Source organism: Canis lupus, chromosome 21 (assembly GCF_048164855.1).
Source record: "Canis lupus baileyi chromosome 21, mCanLup2.hap1, whole genome shotgun sequence".
Taxonomy (NCBI): domain Eukaryota; kingdom Metazoa; phylum Chordata; class Mammalia; order Carnivora; family Canidae; genus Canis; species Canis lupus.
In genome coordinates this window covers 49,575,775-49,601,724 of record NC_132858.1, presented here as the reverse complement: position 1 = coordinate 49,601,724, position 25,950 = coordinate 49,575,775, and the positions used below count along the sequence as shown (strand labels likewise).

The 25,950-nt window shown below is 42.5% G+C and overlaps 1 protein-coding gene across 6 annotated transcripts in view; it reads right to left on the bottom strand.

Annotated features, from left to right (window-relative positions):
• HECW1 (HECT, C2 and WW domain containing E3 ubiquitin protein ligase 1) overlaps positions 1-25,950 on the bottom strand; it is a 441,224-nt gene that overhangs the window by 211,023 nt on the left and 204,251 nt on the right. For all 6 annotated transcript variants that reach the window (XM_072791661.1, XM_072791659.1, XM_072791663.1 and 3 more), the window contains one exon: positions 22,131-22,238. In XM_072791661.1, coding sequence (XP_072647762.1) covers positions 22,131-22,238 — 108 coding nt within the window. The remainder of the gene's footprint in view (positions 1-22,130; positions 22,239-25,950) is intronic.

The following is a 25,950-nucleotide window of genomic DNA, read 5'->3' as shown; positions in this document are numbered from 1 at the left end:
GCTGCTGCTGGCCATGTGGGGCCAGAGTGACAGGACTGGAGACCTCAATAACCAGCTGATTTCTCCTTAGACCTTTGGCAAATCCTAAGCTTTTAGGACAAAAGGCTAAAAATCTAATCATGGAAACATCTGAAAAGTAGAACCCAAATATTTTGTCTCTTTGTAGTGAGGAGGCCTGGCAGAGAGAGGGTCAGGGAAGCGTCCCTGGTGAAAACCCTTGGCTCTCTATGTAAGCCCTGGAGAGGGGTCCCCAGGAACATGGTGAGCCAAAGGGAGATTTTGACTTACCGAGACAGCACTGTACCTCATTCAGCGCATCCTCTCTTTGGGCCACCACCATCAGCACCTCCACCCCTGAGCTGAGGAAAGGGCAAATGCTCTCCAGGGGAAGATGCCACTGACAAAGTTTCTACATTTCCCAGCCAACATGCGATGATGGATAGAAAATTGCCATGTACAGTAAAAGACAGAAGTAACTGACCTAAAGCCAAGAACCAAAAATGGAAATAGAATCCTGACACTGAAGTCATTAAGCAAAGACTTTCTTTTTCTAATTTAAATTTAATTAATTAACATATAATGTATTATTAGTTTAGTGATTCATCAGTTGCATACGACACCCAGTGCTCACTACATCAAGCACCCTCCTTAATCCCCTTCACCCAAGAAAAGACAAAAGAAAACAGATAAAGTGCAACCTTTGTCAGAAAATCAGAACCAACAGAAATGAATCAAATAGTGACTTTATTATTGAAAAACAGAAGAGCTGAAATTAAGAACTTAATACCTGGGCTTAGCAGCATAGCATATTTAGCAGGAAAAGGGGCAGCAAGATGCATTCATAGAGTACATCCAGATTGAAGGAAGAGACAGAAAAAAGAATAATAAATACAGAAGGGAGAACAAGGGATATAAGGGACAGTAGAATGACTGGAATCCCAGAGAACTGGGAAAAGTAGTAAGGAGATAGTAATAGTTTATCAGCTAGCCTCAGGATAAATCACTCATAAAAACATCATAATTCAACTGCTGAAAACAAAAGACAAAGGGAAAAGTCTTAAAAGCATCAGAGGAAAAATTCCACATTATTTTCAGAGGAATGACAGAAATTCTAACATGACTTTTCAGAAGACAGAGAAATAACATTCCTAAATGCTATAGAAAATAACAGCTAGCCTAGAATTTCATATAACTGTGAAAGTATTTTTCAGAAGTCAAAGGGATATAATAACAGATAAACAAAAACTGTGGGGTTCATCACGAGGAGGCCTGCACTAAAAGAAATCCAGAAAAGAAGCTCTTTCCTTTTAGAAGGAGAATGATCCCAGGCAAAAACAGAGATGTGCAAGGGCTTGCACTAAATGGCAGCACAGAAGTTGGACCCTAGGGTTGTCTCATCCCCTGAAAACAGCTGGATAACTATCAAATCAGCCCGAGGACGGACAGAACAAATTCCACAACCAGAGTGAGAGAAGAAGACACCTCAAGGAAGGTAGGCAGCACAGAGACTTGGTTTGGGGCTGAAATGGACCACTGGGGCTGCAGGGAAGAGGGAGCTGCGGTTGCAGAGAGATGCATGTGCATGGTGGGGGGTACACACAGGGGAATGAACAAGGAAAACATTTCCCCAAAGCCATTGGTTGTGAAAATAAGAGGGGTTAATTTTCAGGAGTCCTTGCAACAAACAGAGCTTGAACACTGGAGTTTTAAAGGTCATTGGGCTTGGCTGGGATAGAGCCCTGAGCCTGCTGCCCCTCTCCTGGAGGGAAGCTGGCAAACAACCCGGGGGCAGACAGCATGGAAACAGCAATCTCAGGAGCACCTGGGGCACACAGCGGGGAGACTGTTGACTCTTTTTGGAGCACATCCCTGTGAGGTAGTGTTCACAGAGGCTCCTCTCTCGAACAAAGGAGCCACTTGGCACCATTTCCCTCCCTCACCCCTCACCTCCCACCTGCAGAGGGCAGCTGGCCTAACCCTGGCTGCCTCGCCTGGTTCTCCAAGTCCCAGCCGCCTGTGCTCTGGTGCAGAACTCACCCCCAGGAGACCAGCACAGGCTCCTGCCCACACAACATCCCTAAAGCCTGGAGTTTCAAAAGTCAGTAGCTTGGCTGAGTTAGAGCCCAGAGGGCAATGTGCTACTCCTGGGGAGAAGGCGGGCAAACAACCCAGGGGCAGACAGTGTGAAAATCAAAATAAAAAATGCCTAGGACACACAGAAGGAGATTATTTTCTGTTTTTGGAATGCTTCCCTGGGAGGCAATAGGTACTGAGATTCCTCTCTGGACACAAAAGAGTGGACTGATGCCCTTTCCCCCTCCCACCCCTCAACATAAACGTGGAGCCACCTGCAGGAGGCAGCACAGTGCCTAAGTTGGCTGTCTAATAGAAGGCATATTATCACACCCTATACTCCTGCACTCTGGCAGGCCTGCCCTTCCTGGGCAAGTACACCTCACTGCCAGCATGGTGAGCCCCTTCACTGGAAAACCAATAGAAACCCCTGCCCACACCATATCTCCCAACTAGAGAATTCTGCAGGGGCTTAGTTCTAGTGGAAGTAGTATCAGGTCTTACTTCACAAACAGACCAGAGCACATCTAGTTAAAACTTTCCGCTTCTGGCCAAGTACCAAATACTGCCTACTGCAGGCAAGGAGAGCCTATGCAGACAGCTGACCTGAAGGATGAAGCTGCCAAAACACAGCAGCAGAGAGCACACAGCACCCACCTGAAAAACTCTCTGAAGCACCAGGCCCTAGACACTACAAGGCTTCATAAGACCATTACTTTCAGAGACAGAGCCATAACTGGCTTTTCTAATACATAAAAGAAGGCAGAGACTTAGGCATAATGCCAAGATGGAGGAATTCATCCCACATGAAAAAACAAAATAAGATCACAGCCAGAGATCTAAGAGAAACAGATATAAGTAACATGCCTGATGGAGAATTTAAAGGGATGATCATAAGGATACTTGCTGGGCTTGAGAAAAGAATGGAAACCTTCAGGGAGGCCCTTGGCACACAGATAAAAGAGTTAAGAAACAATCAGCCCGAAATGAAAAATGCAACAACTGAGATTTGAAACACACTGGATGTAATGACCACAAAGCTGGAAGAAGGTGAGGAATGAATTATTGACCTAGAAGACAAAATAATGGAAATAATAAAGCTGAACAAAAGAGAGAAAAAAGAATTATGGATCAAGAGAATAGGCTTAGGGAACTTGGTGTCTCGATCAAATGTAGTAACATTCATATTACAGAAGTCCCAGAAGAGGAGAGAAAAAAGGGGGCAGAAAACTGATTTGAGGAAATAATAGTTGAAAACTTCCATAATCTAGTGAAGGAAACAGATTCCAGAGGCACAGAGAACTCCCATCAAAATCAGCAAAAACAGGCCAGTACCAAGATATATTGTAATTAAATTTGTAAAATATAGTGATAAAGAAAAAAATCTTAAAAGCAGGAAGATGAAAGAAGTCCATAACTTACAGGAAAGACCTGTAAGGCTTGTTGAGATTTCTCCATAGAAACTTGGCAGGCCAGAAGGGAGTAGCATGATATATTCAGTGTGTTGAATGGGAAAAGTCTGCAGCTAAGAATACTCTATCCAGCAAGGCTCTCATTCAGAATTAAAGGAGAGCTAAAGAGTTTCTTGAATAAGTAAAAACTAAAGAAGTTTGTGACTACTACACCAACCCTATTGGAAGCAATATTAAAAGAGACTCTGAGTGGAAAGGGAAGACTAAAAGTGACAGAGACAAGAAAGGAACAGAGAAAATCTCCAGAAAGAGACAAGTAAGAAAATACTCTAAATGAATATCTATCAATAATTACTTAGAATTACTAAAGGCTCCAATCAAAAGATACAGGATATCAGAATGGAGATACACACACACACACACACACACACACACACACACATACATATACTGCCTACAACAGACTCCTTTTAGACTTAAAGACAACTGCATATTGAAAGTGAGGGGATAGAGAAACATTTGTCATCAAATGGATGTCAAAAGAAAGCCAGAGTAGGAATACTTATATTGCACAAACTACACTTTAAACCAAAGACTTTAACAAGATATGAAGGGGGCACTATGTCATAATAAAGAGGAAAATCCAACAAGAAGATCTAACAATTGTAAATATTTATGCCCCTAATATGGGAGCACCCAAATATATAAAACAACTAATAACAAACATAAAGGATCTCATTGATAATAATATGATAATAGTAGGGGACCTTAATACATCAATGGACAGATCATCAAAGCAGAATATCAACAAGGAAACAGTGGCTTTGAATGACACACTGGACCAAATGGACTTAACAGACATATTCAGAACACTGGATCCTAAAGAAGCATTCCTTTTCTTTCTTTCTTTTTTTCTTTCTTTCTTTCTTTCTTTCTTTCTTTCTTTCTTTCTTTCTTTTTTTTTTTTGGTTTTTTATTTATTTATTCGAGAAACAGAGAGAGGGAGAGGCAGAGACACAGGCAGAGGGAGAAGCAGGCAGAGGGAGAAGCAGGCTCCATTGCAGGGAGCCTGATGTGGGACTCAATCCTGGGTCTCCAGGATCACGCCCTGGGCTGAAGGCGGCGCTAAACCGCTGAGCCGCCCAGGCTGCCCAAGCATTCTTTTTCAAGTGCACATGAGACATTCTTCAGAATAAGTCACCTACAAGGTCACAAATCAGGCCTCAAGAAAGACAAAACAATTGGGATCATACCATGCATATTTTCTGATCAGAACACTATGAAACTTGAAGTCAATCACCAAACAAAACAAAACAAAACAAACCCAAAAAAACTGGAAAGGCCTCAAATACATGGAGGTTAAACAACATGTACTACACAATGAACGACCAGGACGAGGAAATCAAAAAAGAAATTTTAAAAAATGCATGGAAACAAATGAAAATGAAAACAAAATGGCCCAAAACATTTGGGATGCAGCAAAAGGCCTACCTCAAGAAGCAAGAAAAATCCCAATTAACCTAACTTTATGCCTAAAGGACCCAGAAAAGAACAACAAACACAGCCTAAAGCCAACAAGAGGAAGGGAAATAGTAAAGATTAAGGCACTAGAACAGTTCAATGAAACCAGGAGCTGATTCCTTGAAAAAAAGTAATAAAATTGATAACACCTTAACCAGACTTATCAAAAAGAAGAGAAAGGACCCAAATAAATAAAATTACAAATGAGAGGAGAAATAACAACCAACACCACAGAAATACAAACAATTGTAAGAGAATATTATGAAAAACTGTATGCCAACAAATCAGGCAAACTGGAAGCAACGGATGACTTCCTAGGAACATATAAACTAACAAAACTGCAACAGGAAGAAATAGAAAATTATAAAAAATTAATAGCCAGCAAAGAAATTGCATCAATAATAAAAAATCTCCCAACAAACAAATATGCAGGCCAGATGGCTTCACAGGGGAATTCTACTAAACATTTAAAGACTTAATACCTATTCTTCTCAAACTATTTTAAGAAATAGAAATGGAAGGAAACATTTAAAATTGTTCTATGAGGCCAGAATTACCCTGATACCAAAACCAGATAAAGTCACCACTTAAAAGGAGAACTGCAGGCCAATATTCCTGATGAACAATAGATGCAAAAATTCTCAATAAACACCAGCAAACTGAATCCAACAGAACATTAAAAGAACCATTCACCACAATCAAGTAGTATTTATTCTTGGGCTGCAAGGTGGTTCAATATTTGCAAATCAATCCATGTGATACATTACATCAATAAGAGAAAGGATAGGAAATGTATGATCCTTTTAATAGATGTAGAAAAAGCATTTGACAAAGTACAATAGCCATTCTTGATAAAAATCCTCAACAAAGTAGGGTGAGAGGTAATATCCCTCAACATAATAAAGACCATATGGGAAAAATCCACAGATAATATCATCCTCAATGGGGAAAAACTGAGAGCTTTTCTTCCACAGTCAGGAAAAAGACAGGGATGTGCACTCTCACTGTTATTTAACATAGTAGAAGTCCTAGCCACACCAATTGGACAACAAAACGAAATAAAAGGCATCCAAATCAGCAAAGAAGAAGTCAAACTTTCAGCATTTGCAGACAACACAATACTCTATATAAAAAAGCCCAAAAGACTCCACCAAGAAATTGTGAGAACCAATGCAGAAATTCAATAAAGTCACAGGATACAAAACCAACGTATAGACATCTGTTGCATTTCTTTACATCAATAACAAGGCAGCAGAAAGAGAAATCAAGGAATTAATCCTGTTTACAACTGTACCTAAAATAATAAGAAAATGAATGTTCTATCAATATCCTATGAATAAACCTTACCAAAGAGGTAAAAGATCTGTACTCTGAAAACCATAAAACACTGATGAAAGAAATTGGAGAGGACACAAAGAACAGGAAAGGCATTCTATCTTCATGGATCAGAAGAACAAACATTGTTAAAGTGTCTATACTACCCATTTAATGCAATCCCTATCAAAATACCACCAGCATTTGTCACAGAGCTAGAATAAACAATCCTAAAATTTGTATGGAAGCAAAAGACCCAGAATAGCCAAAACAATCTTGAAAAAGAAAATCAAATTTGGAGGCATCACAATTCTGGACCTCAATTACATTATAAAGCTATAGTGGTCAAGACAGTATGGTATTAGCAAAAACCAGACACATAGATCAGTGGAACAGAATAGGAAACCCAGAAATGAACCCACAACTATATGATCAATTAATCTTCAACAAAACAAGAAAGAAAATTCAATGGAAAAAAGACAGTCTCTTCAACAAATTGTGTTGGGAACACTGGAGAGCAATGTGCAAAGAATGAAACTGGACCACTTTCTTACACCATATACAAAAATAAATTCAAAATACATCAAAGATCTAAATGTGAGACAAATGTGAAACCATTAAAAATGTGAAGCTATTAAATGTGAAACCATTAAAATCCTAGAGAAAACACAGGCAGTAACCTCTTTGACATCAGCCATAGCGACTTCTTACAGAAATAAAAGCAAAAATAAACTATTGGGATTTCATGAAAATAAAAAGCTTCTGCACAGCAAAGGAAACAGTCAACAAAACTAAAAGGAGCTTAGGAAATGGGAGACATTTTCTAGTGACATCTAATAAAGGGTTAGTATCCAAAATATATAAAGAACTTATAAAACTCAACACCCAAGAAACAAATAATCTAATAAAAAATGGGCAAAAGACATGAAAGGTATTTTTCTTTCTTTTTTTTTTTTTAAGATTCTATTTATTTATTCATGAGAGACACACAGAGAGAGGCAGAGACACAGGCAGAGGGAGAAGCAGGCCCCCTGCGGGGAGCCCAAAGCATGGATAGAGCTAGAGAGAACTCTGGTAAGGAAATAAGTCAGTCAGAGAAAGACAAATATTATATGATTTAACTCATAGGTGGAATTTAATAAACAAAACAATCATAGGGGGAAAAAGAGGAAAACCAAGAAACAGAGTCTTAACTATCCAGGAGGTAGGTGGGGAAATGGGTTCAACAGGTGATGGGGATTAAGGAGGGCACTTGTGATGAGCACTGGGTGTCGTGTCGAAGTGCTGAATCACTAAATTATACACCTGAATCTAATATTACACAGTGTGTTAACTAACTGGAATGTACACAAAAACTAACAACAACAACAACAAAGCAAAAAGCATGCAGAATTAAAAAAAAAAAAACCCCACATGTGAAGGAAGGAGGGAAGAAATACAGAATGGGTTAAAATGTGAGTAAAGCTTTGCTTCTTGATTTGGGTGCTGTGTACATGGATGTGTTCACTTTCTGAAAATTCATAAGCTCTGCATTTAAATTTGTGCATTTTTTTCTGTTGTTTTATGCTTCACTTAGAATTTTACCAAAACAAAGCAAAACAAAAACTGCTTAGTGGAAAATTTACAGCCTTAAATGCATACATAGAGAAGAATAGCTAAAAACCAATGAGCTAAGCAGCCATCTCAAGAAATTAGAAACAGCACAACAAATTAAACCCAAGAAGAGTCGATGGGAGGAGATCATAAAAAATAAAAATAAGAGCAGAAAAGAATTAAACAGAAAACATACAGAGAGGATCAAGAAAACCAAAGGTTGGTTCTTTGGAAAGATTAATAAAATAAAAAATCCCCAGTGAGGGATAGAGAGAAGGATAGAGAATCTGAAATGAGAAAGAAGCACCACCTGGCTACTGATAAACTCTTCTTGTCCCCGTACCTCCCCCCCCTAGGTGGGGCCTGCTGAATTGTCTCTAAGCCTCCCTGGGGACATTCAAGCTGGAAGCAGTCCAATAGATCCGTAGAAGCCAAGGATTGGCCATGACACCAGAGTCCAGGACCTTCTGTGCTGCATATTTTTATCCCTAATCCTGGATTACTGGGGTAGGTCTCTGCATTTCAGTCCAGATAGTGGGTAGGCTTTTGAGGGGGTCAGATGGTGGAGAACTGAGTTTCCTAGGATTGAGGTAGGATAGGTAAATCCCAACTGCTGGACAATCCTTCTGGAGAGCTCCAGATGGCAGAAAGTACAGCTCCTGGCATAAAGGGAGAGGGTCACATGGAGGCCCTTCCCCAAATCCCATGCTGATCACTAATGTCTTAAGCCGGCTCTTGACCTGCTGGAGTGTGTTCTAGAGGTCTCTCAGGGAAGCATGTACTTTTCTTAGGTATTAGCCAACTTCTTCCAGATTCGTGGTGTCATGAAGCACAAGGATACACTGTGGAAGTGTAGACGTATCAAGGACAGTGTTGAGAGTGTGTGGGTGGAGGAGGGAAGCAATCTAAGCATAACTTTTAAAAAAAAATTTATTGATTTTATTTATTTATTCATGAGAGACACACACAGAGAGGCAGAGACACAGGCAGAGGGAGAAGCAGGCCCCCTGCAAGGAGCCCAAAGCAGGACTCGATCCCAGGACCCCAGGATCACAACCCGAGCCCAAGGCAGACACTCAACCACTAAGCCACCCAGGCGTCCCTCATCAGCATGACTTTTAAAATGAACTGTTTATGATCAGTAAGAGCATTTTGAACATTGACTTATAAAACTGGATCAAGGTGAGAACCACAAATGAATGTCAGGGGCCTGCTTCGGAAGACCTAATTGTTGGATGATTTTCATGACATTGGGGCACGAGATGTAACGCACCACCACAGTAAAGCAGGTCAGAGCTCCACAGCCATGGCTATGCAGGAGCTTGGGAGGGGTAATAATAATCCTTTAGGCTAACTGGGCACGTCCTTGACCATGCACAGATCTTAGGGATGATAGCATGAGGCAGTGCAATTGCTGATCCATGGTCACCAGATATTCCTGTGACCATATTTAACAGGGCTGATGTAGTACCAGCTCCAGGGACACCGCGCATGGAAATCCACTGAAATAGCTCTCCTGGAGTTGTGTAACACAGACAGTCATGCTCTAATCTTGTGAATGACAAGGTACCTTCCTCAGAGGTGGGCTTTCGTGGCAGGAAGCATGAGGAACCCATCCTTGTAGAAAAGGCTGCTTTGTCCTCAGATTCCACGTTTCCTCAGGGTGTCCCCCTCTTCTCCCCTTACTCAATTTTCCCTTGGGTTCTAGGAGACATTAAGCTTTCTCGCAATCTGATGCTCAGTCGGGACTAACATGGTTAGCTGCAGATGGGACCAGAGTTTTCTGTGGAGAGGATCTTGCAGGCTAGGAATACTCAGACCTGCAGTTCCGGCCCAGGAGAGCCCACCCACCAGTCTGGCTCCCTGGCGCACAGGACGCGGTAGCTCGGAGCTCATATAGAAATGCCAGGCCATCTGGCATGTTGCATATTGAATTGGCTGCTGCTTTTCCCAGGTGCAGTTGATTCCAAAGCCCAAGACACAGCAGCTGAACGCTGGGTCCTCGAAGAGACCTCGGACATCAAAAAAGCAGCCTTACGGGCAAGCAAATTCCTTTCCTGAAAAGGGGACAATGCACTCCTCTGATATGAGATTTCATGAAAAAACAGTATTTGCCGGTTTGGAATTCACTAGAGTTTTGTAGCTCTTGGGAAAAACTCATTTCTGAGTCAGAGGCATTATCTTCACCATATGGCTAAGTTGGGGAGACCTCCCGGGAAGAGAGCCTACGGATACTGAGACATGTAATGGGGCAGATCGGAGAAAAAGGTGGTGAATGAGGCACACATGCCATCCCCTAAAACCCAGAACCGTTAACCTGGTTAGTGGTGCAACCTTTGATGGGCTAGCAGGGCCTCCTTTTCCACATGTCTGGCATGCACAGGCCACTCGGAGGAACCAGAAATTTCAGCATCTTTTTCCAGGTAGGTCCAGAGATGAGTCTATACCAGATAACCAGGAACTGTCTTAAAGGAAAGTGCGGGGTGGGACAGGTAACAGAAGATCCTGGAACACACCGAGTTCAGGCTCCTGCTTGTGTCAGAAGTGGGCCAGCAAGAGGGGCACGTGTCAATAGAAACAGTCTTAATTTGACATAAATATCCCGGAGGTAACTTATTCCCTTCCTTCCACACTAACTCGAGGGGGCAGGTATCACAGGCTTTCATGAAGCTCTTACTACGTGGCATCTGTTTAGCTTCTTGCCTGGAGCTTCCCATGAGCTTTGCATCATCCTTCCTCAGAGTCTCGGGGCACCCTGACCCTTTAGGCGAGTTCTGGAATCCCTGGCTCCTTTCCAGCCTTGGCAGGTGGCGGCCGCATGGGAATGACCTTCTTCCCATTCCTCGTCGATCTGTGGGATCGAGGATGCTGCAGGGGCCACACGTGGGACCCCAAGGGCCCGCCTGGCTGAGCAGGTGATGAAGACAGGTTAGGTCCCTGGGGAGCCCATGGGGAGTCTTATTAGAGTCCATCTCTTGTAGGAATTTGCTTTGTGCAGTTGCTCGTGTTGTTACTTCGATGGTGTTAAGTATCCAGAGCTTCTACTTAACTGGTTCTGATGTCTTAATATTCTTTTTTTTTTTTTTTTTTGGTATTGAGTTTGCCTGAAAAATATTTTCTTCAATTTGGAAACTACCTGTGATTAGGCTAGTAGAAGGAGCGAGGTCTCATGGTAGATTGTGTTGGCCCTTTTTTAAAAAAATTTATTTTTAATTAATTAATTTATTTTTGACCCTTTTTTTCCATGTTCCCACACCCTTTCTTGCCTTTTCCCTTTACTACTGTTTTTTGATATAATCTACTCTTCCCTTTCTGAAAAATTTCATATTATTTATATTCTTTCATCTGTTCCTTTGTGAAAGGGTTAGCCAGGTCTTAAAGTTTACGTATTCACCAGAAATTCATGTTTTCTATTATGGAAAACCCACACTGTAAAAATAAGCTTCTTTTTTTCAGGGGTAACTATTAATGGAGAGAGAGACAGAGAGATCAAGAGGTTTTAAATATAAGGAGTAGAAGTCCCATGAAAGGCTTTGAATATATAGGTTCAAATTTCTAGATTTTGTATAAAAATATCAGTGCTTCATGTATGTCATTCTCTGGTAGACGGTGTGGTATTTATAACCATATTTTCTCCAAGGATATGAAGGACATAATGACACAGTTCCTCCCCTAGAAGACAAGTTCTCTGGTGTGGATTTTAAAGAGAAATTGGCACTCCTTCTGGTGAAGCAGAAAGAAACACAATTAGCTCCTTTCTCCTTTCTGTCTGTCCTCTTCTCTCAGGTAACAGCTGGCAGCAGCAACGTGGGTCTATATATGGACCAGGACCTGACAACTCTGGTTTTGCTTGGAACTTGGGAAACGGGGCTGAGATTAGCAGCTCCTACAACGGAAAAGTCATTGTTTGCATTTTCTAGACTGTGGATGCTGTTGCGTTTTGCAATGTTCTTGGATAACATATCAACTCTGGAATTTTGAGAAAGTGGGATACATGAGGCACTAAGGTCTGGATTAATAAGAATTTGTGAGGAGTACTTATTTATAGTATATGAACTCTGAACTCTTTCTTGGCTCTACAAAGCCCATGTGGGCAGCATGGCTGGCATCATTTGAAAATGGCCTTGGAGGTGACTTGGAGGAGACCTGTCTTGGTTGATGACAGCAATTCCTGGGAGTAGCTTCTGAACTGGCCCCACGTATGTACAAAGGAACAGTGACAGTGTCAAGGAAGCACACATGGTGTGCAGGCAGGCTTCCCTGACCTCCATGGGCCTCTGTCCTCACCAAGAACACCACAGCTGTGCCTGACCGTAGACTTGGCTGAAAGGTGCAGTGGGTCAAAAGGAAGGAGTGTAAGTTGGGAATGAAGCAAAAAAAGAGAAAATTCTCCCTTTCCACAGCTTCTCTAGCTTCTGCTTCCAGGACCTGAATCAAAGGAGGAAGAGTTGCTCATCTCTAAACTGGGTAGTCAAGTTCCCAGTGTGTAGACTGGCCCATATTTACTGAAGAGCAGAGTAAGTCTGCTTTGAAAGAGGATGCTTCTCTGCCACCTCCCTAATTCAAGAAGTTGGACAGATCACTAGACTGCATTCACTCTTTGTGGTACCCACTTGCCATATGTCTCTGGCCAGTGACCACTTGGTTTCCTCCTTTACCCATAATTCTCTGTCTCTTCCTCTAGATGGCTCAGAGGCCAGCTGTGGGAAAGATTAGATATAATAGTTGTTGTCTTTGAACATAAGCCTCCTGCTTTCTACACAAGTTCTGAGCACTAGCTTAATTGATTTATTAATTGAATAAATATTTATCAGGCCCCTCTCGGGGAGATGCTACTAGCAATAAAAAAAATCTTTAAAAATGTTATTGTGTTGAAATTATGGGTGATTTTTTTCTCTGATCTTTTCTTCAAATTTTCTGTTGGGAATAGGTACCTACATTTAAAAAAATGTATGTACAAATGAGATTCATACACACCTAACAAATTGAAATAGAGAAGATTCTGGATTTATGTGTCAGGAAGTCACTGACATCTTGGATAGCGTCTGTCTTCTAATTTGAACTTTCTCTATTGCTTTTTATGGTGGAGCCTACTGAGCTCCTCACTCAGAATCATCTGGATAGGAGGAAGGCCATATGTTAGCCACCTCCACTTTCTTTCTTCTGGTCAAGGATTTGCTAGCCCAGTGACATCTGGGTTCCCATTCTGGGTGCCCATAAAATTTCCCTGCCAGTAACTCTGAGAGGTGAGCCCCCAGCACTGACTCCTACTTCAAAGTTCTACCCAGTATATTACCTGATACCCCACCCTCCATGGGACCAGAACTCTGCACTGAACTCCACCTTACTGGTGGGGGCCTTTCTGGCCTACTTCGATCTTATCAGGACATCATGGTGGCCAAAAGAGCAGGCTCTGAGGTCGGACGGCCAAGGTTCAAGTTCTGGTCCCACACTGTGAATAGTGGACCAGTTGCATTATCTTCCTGCACCTCAGATTCCTTATCAACAAAAAGGGAACATATTATCTGCCTCTTGGAGTTTTCATGAAGGTTAAATGGGACAATACATTTTAGTGCTCGGCATGGTGCTTGGCACACTGGGAGTGCTCAGAGATAGTTGCACTATTATTGTTATGGCTCCTCTATTCAGGACATCAGCCCGACGCCAAATGGCAGCCCACGTGTCAGATCTTATAAGCCATGCAGACCCCCAGGGACAAGCACAGGCCACCTCCCATGGGATGGCTGCGGCCACCTTCAAGACCATCTGCTCTGTCTGTCTAATTGGACATCATGGTAATCAGCTGGCCATGCCCTTCGGACACGGCTTCACCTACCTGGCTGCAGGTCCAGACACAATGTGGTAGTTAGGTCAGGTTCCCTTGTCTGCCCCACATACTCTCCTGCCGAATGTGGCCTCTCTCTGCCCCTACGTGCACAGGCCTTGAGGAGAAAGCTGTTGTGTCCCCATCTCAGGGATGTTACAATGGGCAGAGTTCTCCCTCCTTATCCTGTGGAAGCACTGTCTCGAGGCAGAGATACCCAGAGCCTCATCAGCCCTGCTTGCTTCTAGCCCCCTGGGTCTGTGCTCTTGAGTAAAAGAGATTCATTCTGTGTACAGAGTGGCTTTGAGAGGGACAGGGAGAGTCTTTTTTTGTGAAGTGCTAATTTCACTGTACTCATCGGTACAGGTGAAAATCACTCCTGAGCTCTTCCAGTTTCTTCTTATTTACCTTCTTCTTAGGAAAGGGGTGCTGTAAGGTGGTCCAGACACACGTTTTGTCCTCGGGTCCTGTCCCTATCCTTCCCCACCACTCTTCTAGTCACCGATTCCCTACAGGTCAAGGGTTTCTAGGAAAGGCTGGGCTCTGTCTCTGCCTCCTGTTTCCTTCTGACTCCTTCTGAGCCCCCATCCATCAAATGTCCAACATCCCCCCAACTCTTCCCTGGGGCTGATGAGCACAAACAAGTGAGCCCGGTGTATACCTCAGGTCGGCTACACACATTACCATATATCTCAGAGACTGTTTATTCCTCAGATGTGGTGGTGATGGTGTCCTCCTCATGGTGCTGTCATCAGTGTAGCAGGATGTAAGAAATTGGACACCAGTGAAATCAATGAGAGCTTTTACATTATGGCTCCTTCCACTCAGTCGGTACACGTGTTCGAGCCCATCTCAGTCCTGTTCCCCAAGCTGCCACTTCAGAATCTCTCATAGCCCCCTTGGTGGAAGAGCACTCAGACACTTTGCTCTTCTCTGTGAGTGCAGATGTCCAAGAGGACCAGCTCCATTCCAGTGTTCCCAAGGCTGAGAGGTTTCTGGGACTGAGAACTTTCAGAGCCCAAATCAGGATCCCTCTGAACAAGATGGGATGAACTGTTCACCCTACTCTTCAGCCTGCAGTCTTTCTCGTCAGCTTGTTGATTTTTCTCTTCACAAACACCACAGGTCCCATAAGGCATCTCTCCACAGATGCGTTCCAGACCATGTCTTCCCTGAGCCCTCCACTGGCATTCACCAGATCGTGTTGACAATGCCTCCTCTGATAGATTCTCCTCTCTGATTTCCATGGCCTACTCTTTCGGTTTTCTCTGATGCTATGGTTTCTATTGTGACACAACAAAGGAACCAAACATTTAACAGCTTAAAACAGCACTGTATTATAATCTCTCAAGTTCTGTGAGGTGACTGGGTTCAGCTGGACAGCTCTCCTTCCGGGTCTTGCATGCTGTTACCATGGCTAACAGCCAGGCTGCTCCTTTGCTGTCCCCTGGGTGGGGATGGCTGGAGCAGCTGGGCTGGCCACTCATTTCTCCATGCAACCTTCCACAAGGTTACCTTGGGCTTCTTATAGCACAGCTGTCTCAGGGTTCCAAGAGTGAGTGTTCTAAAGGTAGGAAGTGGAAGCTACCAGTCTCTTAAAACTCTAGGCTTGGGGGGCGCCTGGGTGGCTCAGTGGTTGAATGTCTGTCTTTGGCTCAGGGCATGATCTCAGAGTCTTGGGATCAAGTCCCACGTCAGGCTCCCGGCAGGGAGCCTGCTTTTCCCTCTTCCTATGGTGTGTCTCTCATGGATAAATAAAATCTTTCAAGAAAAAAATCTAGGCTTGGAAGTTGGCACAGCCTCACTTTAGCATGGAAACTTGCACAGGGGAGAAGACATGAATGCCTTCTCTCGAGAGGACTGTCAAGGAATTTGTGGCCATACTTAATCCTCCACATTTTATAATCTCTCTTCGTCCTCTTCCATTTCCTCTCCTTCTGCTCTGTCCTCAACTCTCACCTTTCCTTGACTGCTCACCCTTCATACTTTCATGCCTCTGCAGATGCAGTCCCTTACCTACAATGATCTCTCTACCACTTGGCCCCCAACACCAGCCCTTCCTTCCCACTGGCCCAGTCTCCCTACAAGCTCCTCTTATGCATGAATGATGACCAACTCTGTACCACAAAGCTGGGCTGGATGCTCCTTGTATTTACTGATACAGGACATAGTAAGAGGCATTATCTCCCCTATTGGAATGCAAGAGCCTTAGAGGGCAGGAACCAAGCCTCTACCTCTAGATCTGAAGTCTCGAAGACAAGAACGATCCCCAGTAGTCCTCTAGCACTATAGGGTTAAGAGAGGTGGGTGAATGTGTATGGTTTCTTTTTTTTATTGAAATGGTGACTCAAGGTTACTCCAGAATAGTCTCAGTCTGTAATAATAGGACATGACCATTTATTTGTGTTAAGAGTTTTCATCTCATTGGGAGAATCTGACCCACATCCAACTAGAAGCCAGCACTATCGGTATTGCTGCAAATCTGAACAGACTGTCTGGTTATATCTTTCTGTTTTCTGTAATAATGCTTAGTCACTCTTTTACTGTCTGTTATCTAATCTGATAGAATGACACCTCTGTGGACTAAAGATCAATTTTGCTGCTCCCAGATGGAATGAAATATTTGACATGGTAAGAAGTGATTGCACTTAACAGTTTGGCTTCTCACATTGGGTAGACTGAGGACAAGCCTACTGTGTGCGTCTCCTCACTTGTATATCTTTGTATGACTTGTTTTCCCACCTGAAGCCCTGCCCTCTCACTGCCACACTCCCATTGTCTCATTGGCCCTGTTCAGCCAGAACCACTGCACACTTAGGTTGGCCTCCGGCAGCCTAGATGTTATTACTGTGTGAATATTTATAAATATTCGACTCTGGTTTGCTAACAAGCGAGTGATTGTATATTTGGTGATATAGGTTCCTTCTTCTATGATTCCAGGAGATTTATCTCCATCAAGATTACTTCTTTTAGGCTTTTAGAGAAAAATGTGAAAGAAATAAGGAAGGGGAGAAGAGCACCATGAGTGTAAGCTACAACCAAGAGTAGGTTAATAGAGACATTTAGGTGGGAAGAAAACTGGAGGAATTATGTGGTGAAAGAAGAAAATAAATTTTAGGAGTGTTGTTATGAACTGTACATTCTTTTCTCAAACTTTAAGAAATGTAAGAACATAAGCAATATTGAAATTACTTTCGTGATTGTTGTAGAGTGCAATTTTGACCATGGTTTCCTTTTGGGATGGTGTTAAACTGGATGAACAGCAGGGTTGCCATGGTGTCCCAGGAATTATACAATTAAAATAAGATGACATAATGCATGCCCACTGTCTTGTGGATGTTTCTATGGAGCCATACTTGCTCCTCACAAAGAAACCTGTGAGGCAATGTGAGCGCCGGGTTTATGTTTAGTCTCCCCAAGTAGACTTGAGACTTCTTGAGGGCTTGGAGCCTATGACTCAAATGTTTACTATAGTGCAAATGGAAACACCTCCTAGGAAATAACAAATCAGTGATTGAAAATGGCAGCCCACAGTGCAATCTTAGCCATCCCGGCTCTAACAACAGAGCAGTACTGGTGCAAGTATGCCCAGATTCAAATAAAAGGCTGCAAACAATGTGTCACCTGAACCACCTGGATTGTCGACCTGACAAGCTCTCTGTGTCTAATCATGAATCTGAGTGGCCTCTCAGCTCTTGTCCTTGCTCTTGCTGCAGTGCCGGAGAGGAGAAAGCATGTGCCAAAAATGCTAATGAGAGGAAGCCAGCTAGTTTTCCTGGAGCCCTGCTTTTCCTTCAGTGCCCTTCGGTCTTCAACTCTAGCTGCAAAGAATTTCCCAAAGAAAACTCTCTGAATAAAGCCATTAGTTCACAGTCATCTCCATGACACCCACTTGTCCATTCTCTGGGGAGAAATGCCAAGTAGAATGTACACTGCTGATCTGACCCTCTCAGAGTCGCACCACAATCCCTAATTAAAAGCCTTCTCCTTCCATAGCAGACCTGGCCATCTCAGACACATCTGGCCCTCATGGGGTGAATCAGTTCATCATGGGGCTGCCTTATGGGTCATTTTATAGATGAAGAGACAGACCAGGCCACACTGGGGTGGATGTCGAACCCACACACCTCTTGCTTGGAAGCCCCTTGCCTAAGTGTGGGCTGAGAGGCAAATCCTGACCCCCTTCCATCTGCATAGATTTCACCTCACTCAATGGGTGTTGTTAAAAACTTACAGCAGGACTAAGGTGCTTAGATTTGCTGCTAAATATAATCAGGGGTCATTGTGTGTTTTTTAACTTTGGGATGATGGATGGAAAAGGACTGGAAATGTTTGAGGGATAGTCTTCTGACAAACGCTGGGTAATAGAATCAGAGCAAGCAGTAATCAGGGTGTGACTCCGGAAGTGAGGGCACAGATGGGAAAAGGCTGAGTGTGAGGGGCCAACCTGGAAGCAGGGCAGGACCAACGACCTGAGCAGGAGCCGGAAACCAACGCAAGGCAGAGCAGTCAAAAAAGGACTGCGGATTTCTGGTTTACCCCCAGACAGCTGTGAGAAGGCCAGGCTCATGACTGTGATAACATGACACAACATAAGGAGGTCCCTCTGTAAGAAACCCTTTCAGCTGTAATTAGTGGTGGCTCAAGGCACACTACTCCATCCTTCCTACTACCAATAGGGAGCTACAATGGACAGGGAGCTACATGGAACAGATCTGGGCCAGAGATCAAGAAAAATACCTTTTTTTTTTTTTATGTTCCAATAAATTTCAATTACAAAAGAGCGACCAGCCCATATTCTGCATATGATAGGGTGTCTGTTAAAAAGATAGCTTGTGTGGGTTGATAGGAAACCAACAGGAACGGGTGTGGCTCCCGGGCCCAGCACCTTGGGAAATTCCAATACAGTCTCAGGTGCGGTGACAAGCCACCAGATGTGCTGATGGTGACACCTGCATCGTGTTGTGTGCTGTCCTTTCCTAATTAGCTTAGGTCCTTCAATCAGCAGGCCGCTGTCCTTAGAGGAAAGCAACAGCTTCAGCCCTCACCATAGAATCCACCACAAGATGGGAAAGAAACCAAACTTTGTAGAGACATTGCTTCTGGGCAATGCAAGCCCCAATGTGGAAGGAGTTCCGACAAGGCCATACAGTCAGCAAGGGCTGTGGTGGCTCCTGAGGCTTGAGTCTGGCCAGCTCTAAGCTCAATGGCATATATTAAAAAAATTGTAATGGGGTTACAGTAATGACACAACATTGTAAGATTTGATCGGGATGAGGAAGCTGAAACTTCCCTAGTTCTTTCTTTCGTCGTTACAATTTGCATCTTTTTGCAGTTCTCATATTATAGCAATTATTACTAGAGTGAAACAGCCGAGGGCCCACTAGGGAAAAATTATGCCAGAGAAAAGGAAACAACTCAGGTTTTATTTCTTTTGTGTTTTATCATGCATGTAACTCCTTGGAGAGTGCAGGAAATATTTGTTTTCAACGTTCCTAATTTGGTAGTACTTTCAAAATCTGATTTAGTCAGACCTTGAAAAAAATCATATAAATCAATAGCAATTACCTAATTCTAAATTAAATCGTAACCCCAAAGAAATGTACTTTAGAACATTATAGACTCCAGGTAATCAGCAATTTACTTCTACTCTTATAAAAGGAAAAATAAAAACAGAAAATGAAATAAAAACCTCATGTATTATTTTAATTTAATCCTCAGATAGAAAGAATGGCTTTCTGTTTGTATTTCAACATTTGAAATCTGGCCAATGTGCAAAGTCTGTAAAATAATTTTTAATTTTAAGAAGGTATAATTTACCAATTAATGTGTTTATTACTATTTAGGACTGCAAGAGTCTTATTTTTATTAATATCAAAAATTTCTGTAACCTTCTGGATAATGGCTTGGCTTCTGCATTTTTATTATACAAGAAGAACTTTGATGCTTTGATGCATTAATAAAAGATAGCTTAAAAGATAGCCACATTAGAACATTTTGTACATTCAATCCCTTCCTATTTGTTAATTTGGCATTTTTTCAATCATACATTTTTGAAAGCATCAATTATTTCACATTAAAAATATAAATTCATATAGCATATTATATACAGTTTTAATGCATTCAGACTCCTAAAGCTATAATCCATGACAGCACTCTAATTTATTTGATTTATATGTGTGCCCTGAGTTAATATTCCAATCATTTGCAAACTTAAGAGTTTTCTTGATAAATTGTTAGCCTTTGACAAATTATATTACATTTGTACAGAATAACACATTGTTTGTATATTGAACACTAGTTTGATGTATTTGCAAAATATAAAATCCATCTTCTCAATTTCACTGTCATCCATTTGTCCAAAGCACTGAGATACTGCTAGTCCAACAGGTATACTGCTGAGTGAGATCTTCTCAAGTTTGCACCAGGACATTTGTAAAATGTCATTTTTCTAAAGTGTTCAATTTTTAGCTATTTTGAATATGACTTGGCAAGCTATTTGTTCATTCTAGGGCACTACTACTTAACCAAGTTTGAATACACTTTCTCTCAATTATGACAATATTGTATATATGAAGACAAAACTTGTAGGATGTGCTCATTCCTACACCATTTTGACTTGATACTACATTTTGACCCTAAATGGTGTCTTTCTCAATTAGTTAGAACTCCAAGAAGAAAACAGATGTACAGTAAAGAAGGCCTCTCCACACAACGTCCAATGTATATTGGGGTATACAGTCAGCTATTGTGTCTAATATTCATTACTAATGCAAATGTTTACCTTTCTTGTTATTATTGGCATTTGGGAAGTCAAATTTGGTACCACCTGCTGGAACCCATCTTTATCCCCAAACCCCCTATGTCCTTTATGATAAATGATAAATATTTGTGGAATGGGGAATATTTGGCATGACTTGGGCAAAGGAGAGCATGCTGGGGAAGATGAAGAAGTAGGGTTGAAGGATGAGGGTGGGTCTTGTTTGGTCTTGGCAGCAGGGCAAAGAAGTTCCAGCTAAGGTAGTCAGAGAGCAGAGCCATGAGTCTTTTCGGCAAACAGTATCAGAGTTGGGTTTAAGGTGTTTTGTCTGGCAGCAGCATGCAAAATGGATTAGGAGGAGAAAATCTAGAGTCAGGGAGATAAATATTAAGAAAAAGGGAGTCTCTTGTTGGGAACTTCATTATGACTAAACCAAAGTCAAGGGCCAACCGCATCTCATAAAATCATGTCCCCTCTACATCTGATAGTATCTACATTTGATGCTATATAGCATTTGTATCATTTCCAAGAGGAGAGACATTATGAACTTCTAGCAGGCAGACACCAGATCTTTCATTTTCAAATCTCTGATCTTTGAAATATAGAAGGTCTTTTAAAATGCTTATTGAGTGAATGAGTGGAAATGAGAGCGAATAAAAATGGGAGCAAAACATGAGTATATAGAGCATATAGAAAGCAAATAGTTTTTCTTGAACCCTGAGTCAAATGATAATAGACAACTTTAGGTTCCTGGTCACATATCTTTTCCTCTGAGAACTGGACAGTTGAAACAAGGGAGTATTTCATCATTGCCTTTCAGAAGTGTTACACTGACTGAATCTCTGCTATGAACAAGAAGATGCAGGAAGGGATTTGCAATTTAGCACTCTCCAGTACCAAGTGGGATGGGAGGGACCTATAGATAAGGGCAATCTGTGCATTCCTTCAGCTGGTAAACATGAGGCCTACATGGCTATTTCCTCATGTGATGGGAAATGTACCAGTATGGGGACCTATGAAAAGAACCCTTCCTTAACTGTAAAAATGATTCTTTTTCAAAGATAGCAGATAGTTTTAGAAAACATCCCACTAAAATACATGAAGACAAGTTTATATACCCAGAAACGTCAGTATATCAAGAATCAAAGAAACGGTTGGTGGTAGTAATGTATCATCTGCATCCCAGGGAACTGTGGCCAGAGTAAAAGATCACAGTGAAGCATGGAATATTCCCAACACGATGAGACCATGAGCAGAGAGCCTTGAAGAACTGGCTCAGGCAAAGCCCACACTGGATGATAAGATACAGCAGAGGCAACTATTGCAAAGTTAGAGAGTACCTGGAGGAGCCACAAAGTGAAAGTTAAGAGATCCAAGCCAAAAGGTCTTGAATCCAGAGGCCTATGAATGACCATGAGCCAAACTTCTCTTTGAAATGAATGGCCCCCCAGGCTGGTTTGGATGGCCGTTGCCCAACTGCTCTAGAGCTCACTTCTCACTATTTTTAAGCATTTCATAAATCTATTGCTTTCTTACATGGCAACTTTCTAAGGGAAGGCAATGCAGCGTAACAAAGAACAAAGCAGTTGAACTCTGCTTTTTCCTGAGCAACAGTAATGGAAAAGGTACTCACGTTCCACAAAGTAAGAGCTGGCATCAATCTTCCAGATGATCTGGCCCCGATGAGAACCATTGACTCCACGGTTCTTATAGTCCAAAAAGTTTTCTGACAAGACCTCATCTATATTCCCAGGAAAGAAAGAAAGCAGAATAGAAAAATATATCAGCTAACAGTATATTTAGGGAAACAAGAAAAAGAGCAAAAAATATTAATACTACCTCCAACTCAACAGAAGAGAAAGCACCCTGGAATCAGAGTCAGAGAGTTAGAAGTATCCTCATGTACCCTCTGAACCAACCCCTTCATAATGCAGGAATCTCCTCTGTACTCTGCAGTACTTCTTAGATCATCTAGCTGGTTCGTGAACACTTCCAGAAAAATATGTTTCTATGGCAGTCCATTTCACTTTTGAATAGCCCTTACATGTGTGAAATCTGCGTGTGAAAATCTTCCTCCTAAAGCTTTCAGTTACTGTCTCTATTTGGGTCTGTGAATGAGCCATAAAGAAAACATTCAATCACACTTTCTTTTGGGTCCCAGTCCTCTAGACCCCACCCTGTAGCATCTCTTCTCCAGCCTAAGTATCTGTTATCATCCTTTAAAATCTGGGACTCATCCATGAATTTATCCACCCATTTCTTCATGCAATCATACATTCATTTGTTCATTCAACAGATACTTGTTGAGATCCAACCATCTGTCATGCGAGGGAAAATGCAGGAACCATGGTGTTGGGCCAAACTAAAATGGTCCTTTTTGAACTAAAGTTTACAAATAATTGAAGATGGATTTTAAAACACCAGGAAAAGAAATAAAGGTATTAATACAACCTGTGGTAAGGAATCAGAAGGAAAAGAACAGGGTGCTCTGACAGGGTTTCAAGGAAGGAGGTCACCAGGGCCTCAGGGAAGCACTGAGGGATAAAGAAGCCATAGCGTAGAGATGAGGGTGTTTGTGTGGAGGAGGGAGAGGCCCTGACATGGTGTCCAGCACCCAAGTTGAGGGAGAGTCTGCTGCATGGAGGCACTGAGACGAGCCTGTGGGGGACTGTGTATTTTTCCTTTTCTGCTCTTTCTTTGTTCATCACATTACAACTGTCAGTATCCTTCTTTTTTTTTAATTTTTATTTATTTATGATAGTCACAGAGAGAGAGAGAGGCAAAGACACAGGCAGAGAGAGAAGCAGGCTCCATGCACCGGGAGCCTGACATGGGACTCGATCCCGGGTCTCCAGGATCGCGCCCTGGGCCAAGGCAGGCACCAAACCGCTGCGCCACCCAGGGATCCCTCAGTATCCTTCTTAAAGCTGGTGTCCAGGGAGGGATCCAGCATTCTGGAGAGGACAGATCTCCAAAGTCCCAGCTGACTGCTTCCTCTCTGGTTCTACTCCTCATGTTTTCAGTGCAGCATAAGACAGGGTTATGAGTTTTATTTTGATCATCTATGGGTCCCTGACAGTTTCCACTTCACCAGAAAGTAACCACTTGAGCTAGATGGGTCTGAGGCTAACCAGACCAGACTCAAACATGGGAAAACCATGTTTGAGACCCCAAATCCAGCACAGTGACACAAGGAATAAGGAGAACTCAGGGGCTCCTCAGGGAGGGCCCCAAACCCTAGCTCTGCAGAAAGGAACTAGGTCATGGTTATCCTTTTGCAGCTAAGATGTCCTTGGGAACATGTTCTGCATCTGTCTAGACTGGGAGAACAGGCTAGAATGAGATGCAAAGAGGGCAAGGCTTGTAGCTAAAGGACCCAGCTTGCAAGGCCCTTTGTGCTGTGTACCAATGGCATCACGTCTACCTCTTCAGGTCCTCACCGGCAAAGTGGGAGCCAGAGACCTAATAACTGGGACCCACTACTGGAGGATTAAATGAGATAACTGGTCAATGTGCTTGTGACATGCCATGTTGATCGCACATTGTTGGCTGTCTCTTCTTTGGCAAAGATGGTTGGGCAAAGCAACACCATCTCTGCTTCATTAATGGCAGCAACTCTTTGTATCTCTTGGAAAATCAGTTGGTTGCAAAATTTGTCAGTCTTAATATTCACAGTGTGTGTTCAGAGCCCTGGTTGGGTTACTAAGATGATTGCATAATATGTCTTTTACAGTAATTGCATTGCTGCAAAAAAGGCATAATATTTTCCTAGCTCCCTGGGTCTTCACCACAGATATAACGAGTCTCGCATCCAGATAGAGATTCTCCTCATTATGCCAATTCTCTAAGGAGAGGTATTTACTTGAATCTCTCCACTCTGATCACTAGAATATTCATTCTAACAGTTACAATCAGGTTTCACATAAATAATACCTAGAAAGGGGATGTTCATTCATTCATTAAACAATTGTGTAATATTTTCTCCAGCCACTGTGCTAAACTGTGGGGACACACTGGTGAACAAGATATGGCCTATGTTCTTCAGAAGTTTCTAATAGATTTGGGGATTTATTTAAGAAAATGGGCAATTTCAATGGATTACAGTAAGCATAAGGATGGGTTAAATATCAAGGAAGCATGGGGCACAAATGAGAAAAGGATGGGGTGTGTAGGCGGGAAGAATCAGAAAAGACTAACAAGGATGGCGAGATAACACATCTTAAAGAGAATAAGATACATGTCGCTGTACACGTTTAAACACACATATTTTAAGAGACAGTCAATTAGTCCTGATAAGCAGCACATTCTCTTAACGCTGATAATACTTTATAACAAATACCACACAAGAAAATAGAATAGTCTATATTCTTGCCTGGACCATCTGTGATGAGAGGTTAACTCCTTCCCCAAAGTCATTTATTGCCAATTGTTAGAAAACTTACTGATCTTCACTTGGAAATCCAAGTGTATTATGGGGGTCAGATGCAGAAAAACAAAATTGGTCCAGATTATTCATGCAGAAGGGGATTTAATGCAGAGAATTCAGTTTTGGAAGAGATGGACTCTAGTCTGGGCCTTTGGGAACAGCACTAGAATAACAGAATAAGTCCAAGGCCCTGCTTATGCCTCACTCAGAGAGGCCTCATGGGAACTAAGTTCAAGAATCTCATAGAGCAGCTGTGGCCAGCACACAGGAGGGCAGGAGGCTGCTGCCCCACTCACAGAGAGCGACCAGCCCGTGGCAAGATGAGTACCTGCGGCCGCCACACTGCCCATGAAGTGAGTGAGAGGACAGCAGGGCACAGCAGTAGAAGGCTGAATTTCTCAAAGCCATGCCTGAGGCAGCCACACGCTAACCAGTAGAAGGAATCCCGGGGTTTGCTTCCCCCTTCCCCATCTTGTACAAGTGCACCTGACAAAGGGACCAGTGTGCATCTGGAAGGTAGTTGCACAGGAGTCTGAGACATATAAATTTTCAGGACCAGATTCTGCACTAGGAGAAGTCACTGGAGAAGAGAAGAGGACTGAAATGGATGTTGGGGCCCCAGCCAAGCTCTTTGCCACCCTGAGGATTGGCAACCCCTGGGTCCTATGTCCCAAGGTTCTTTATTCCATATTCTTTGTCATGGGGGAAGTCTTTTTATGGGAGCAATGTTTGTGTGATTACAGGGATATTTACAGTCCCTCGAGGCAGGGAGGCTAGGCTACCTTAGTAAGTATGTGATATTAGGCATCTTATTTAATCCCTGTGTCTTTGGGTCCTCACTACAACATAGGTATAGTATCAATATAAACCTCAAAAGTGTGTTGTGAAGACTGAATGAATGAATCCAGGTGGTGGTCTTAGAACAGTGTCAGACATCACTAGGAAGTAGATATTTCTGTTTATATTCGAGGCTAACAATGAGGCCTTCTATGGCAAAGCTCTATGATTAATGTGCAAAACCATTAAT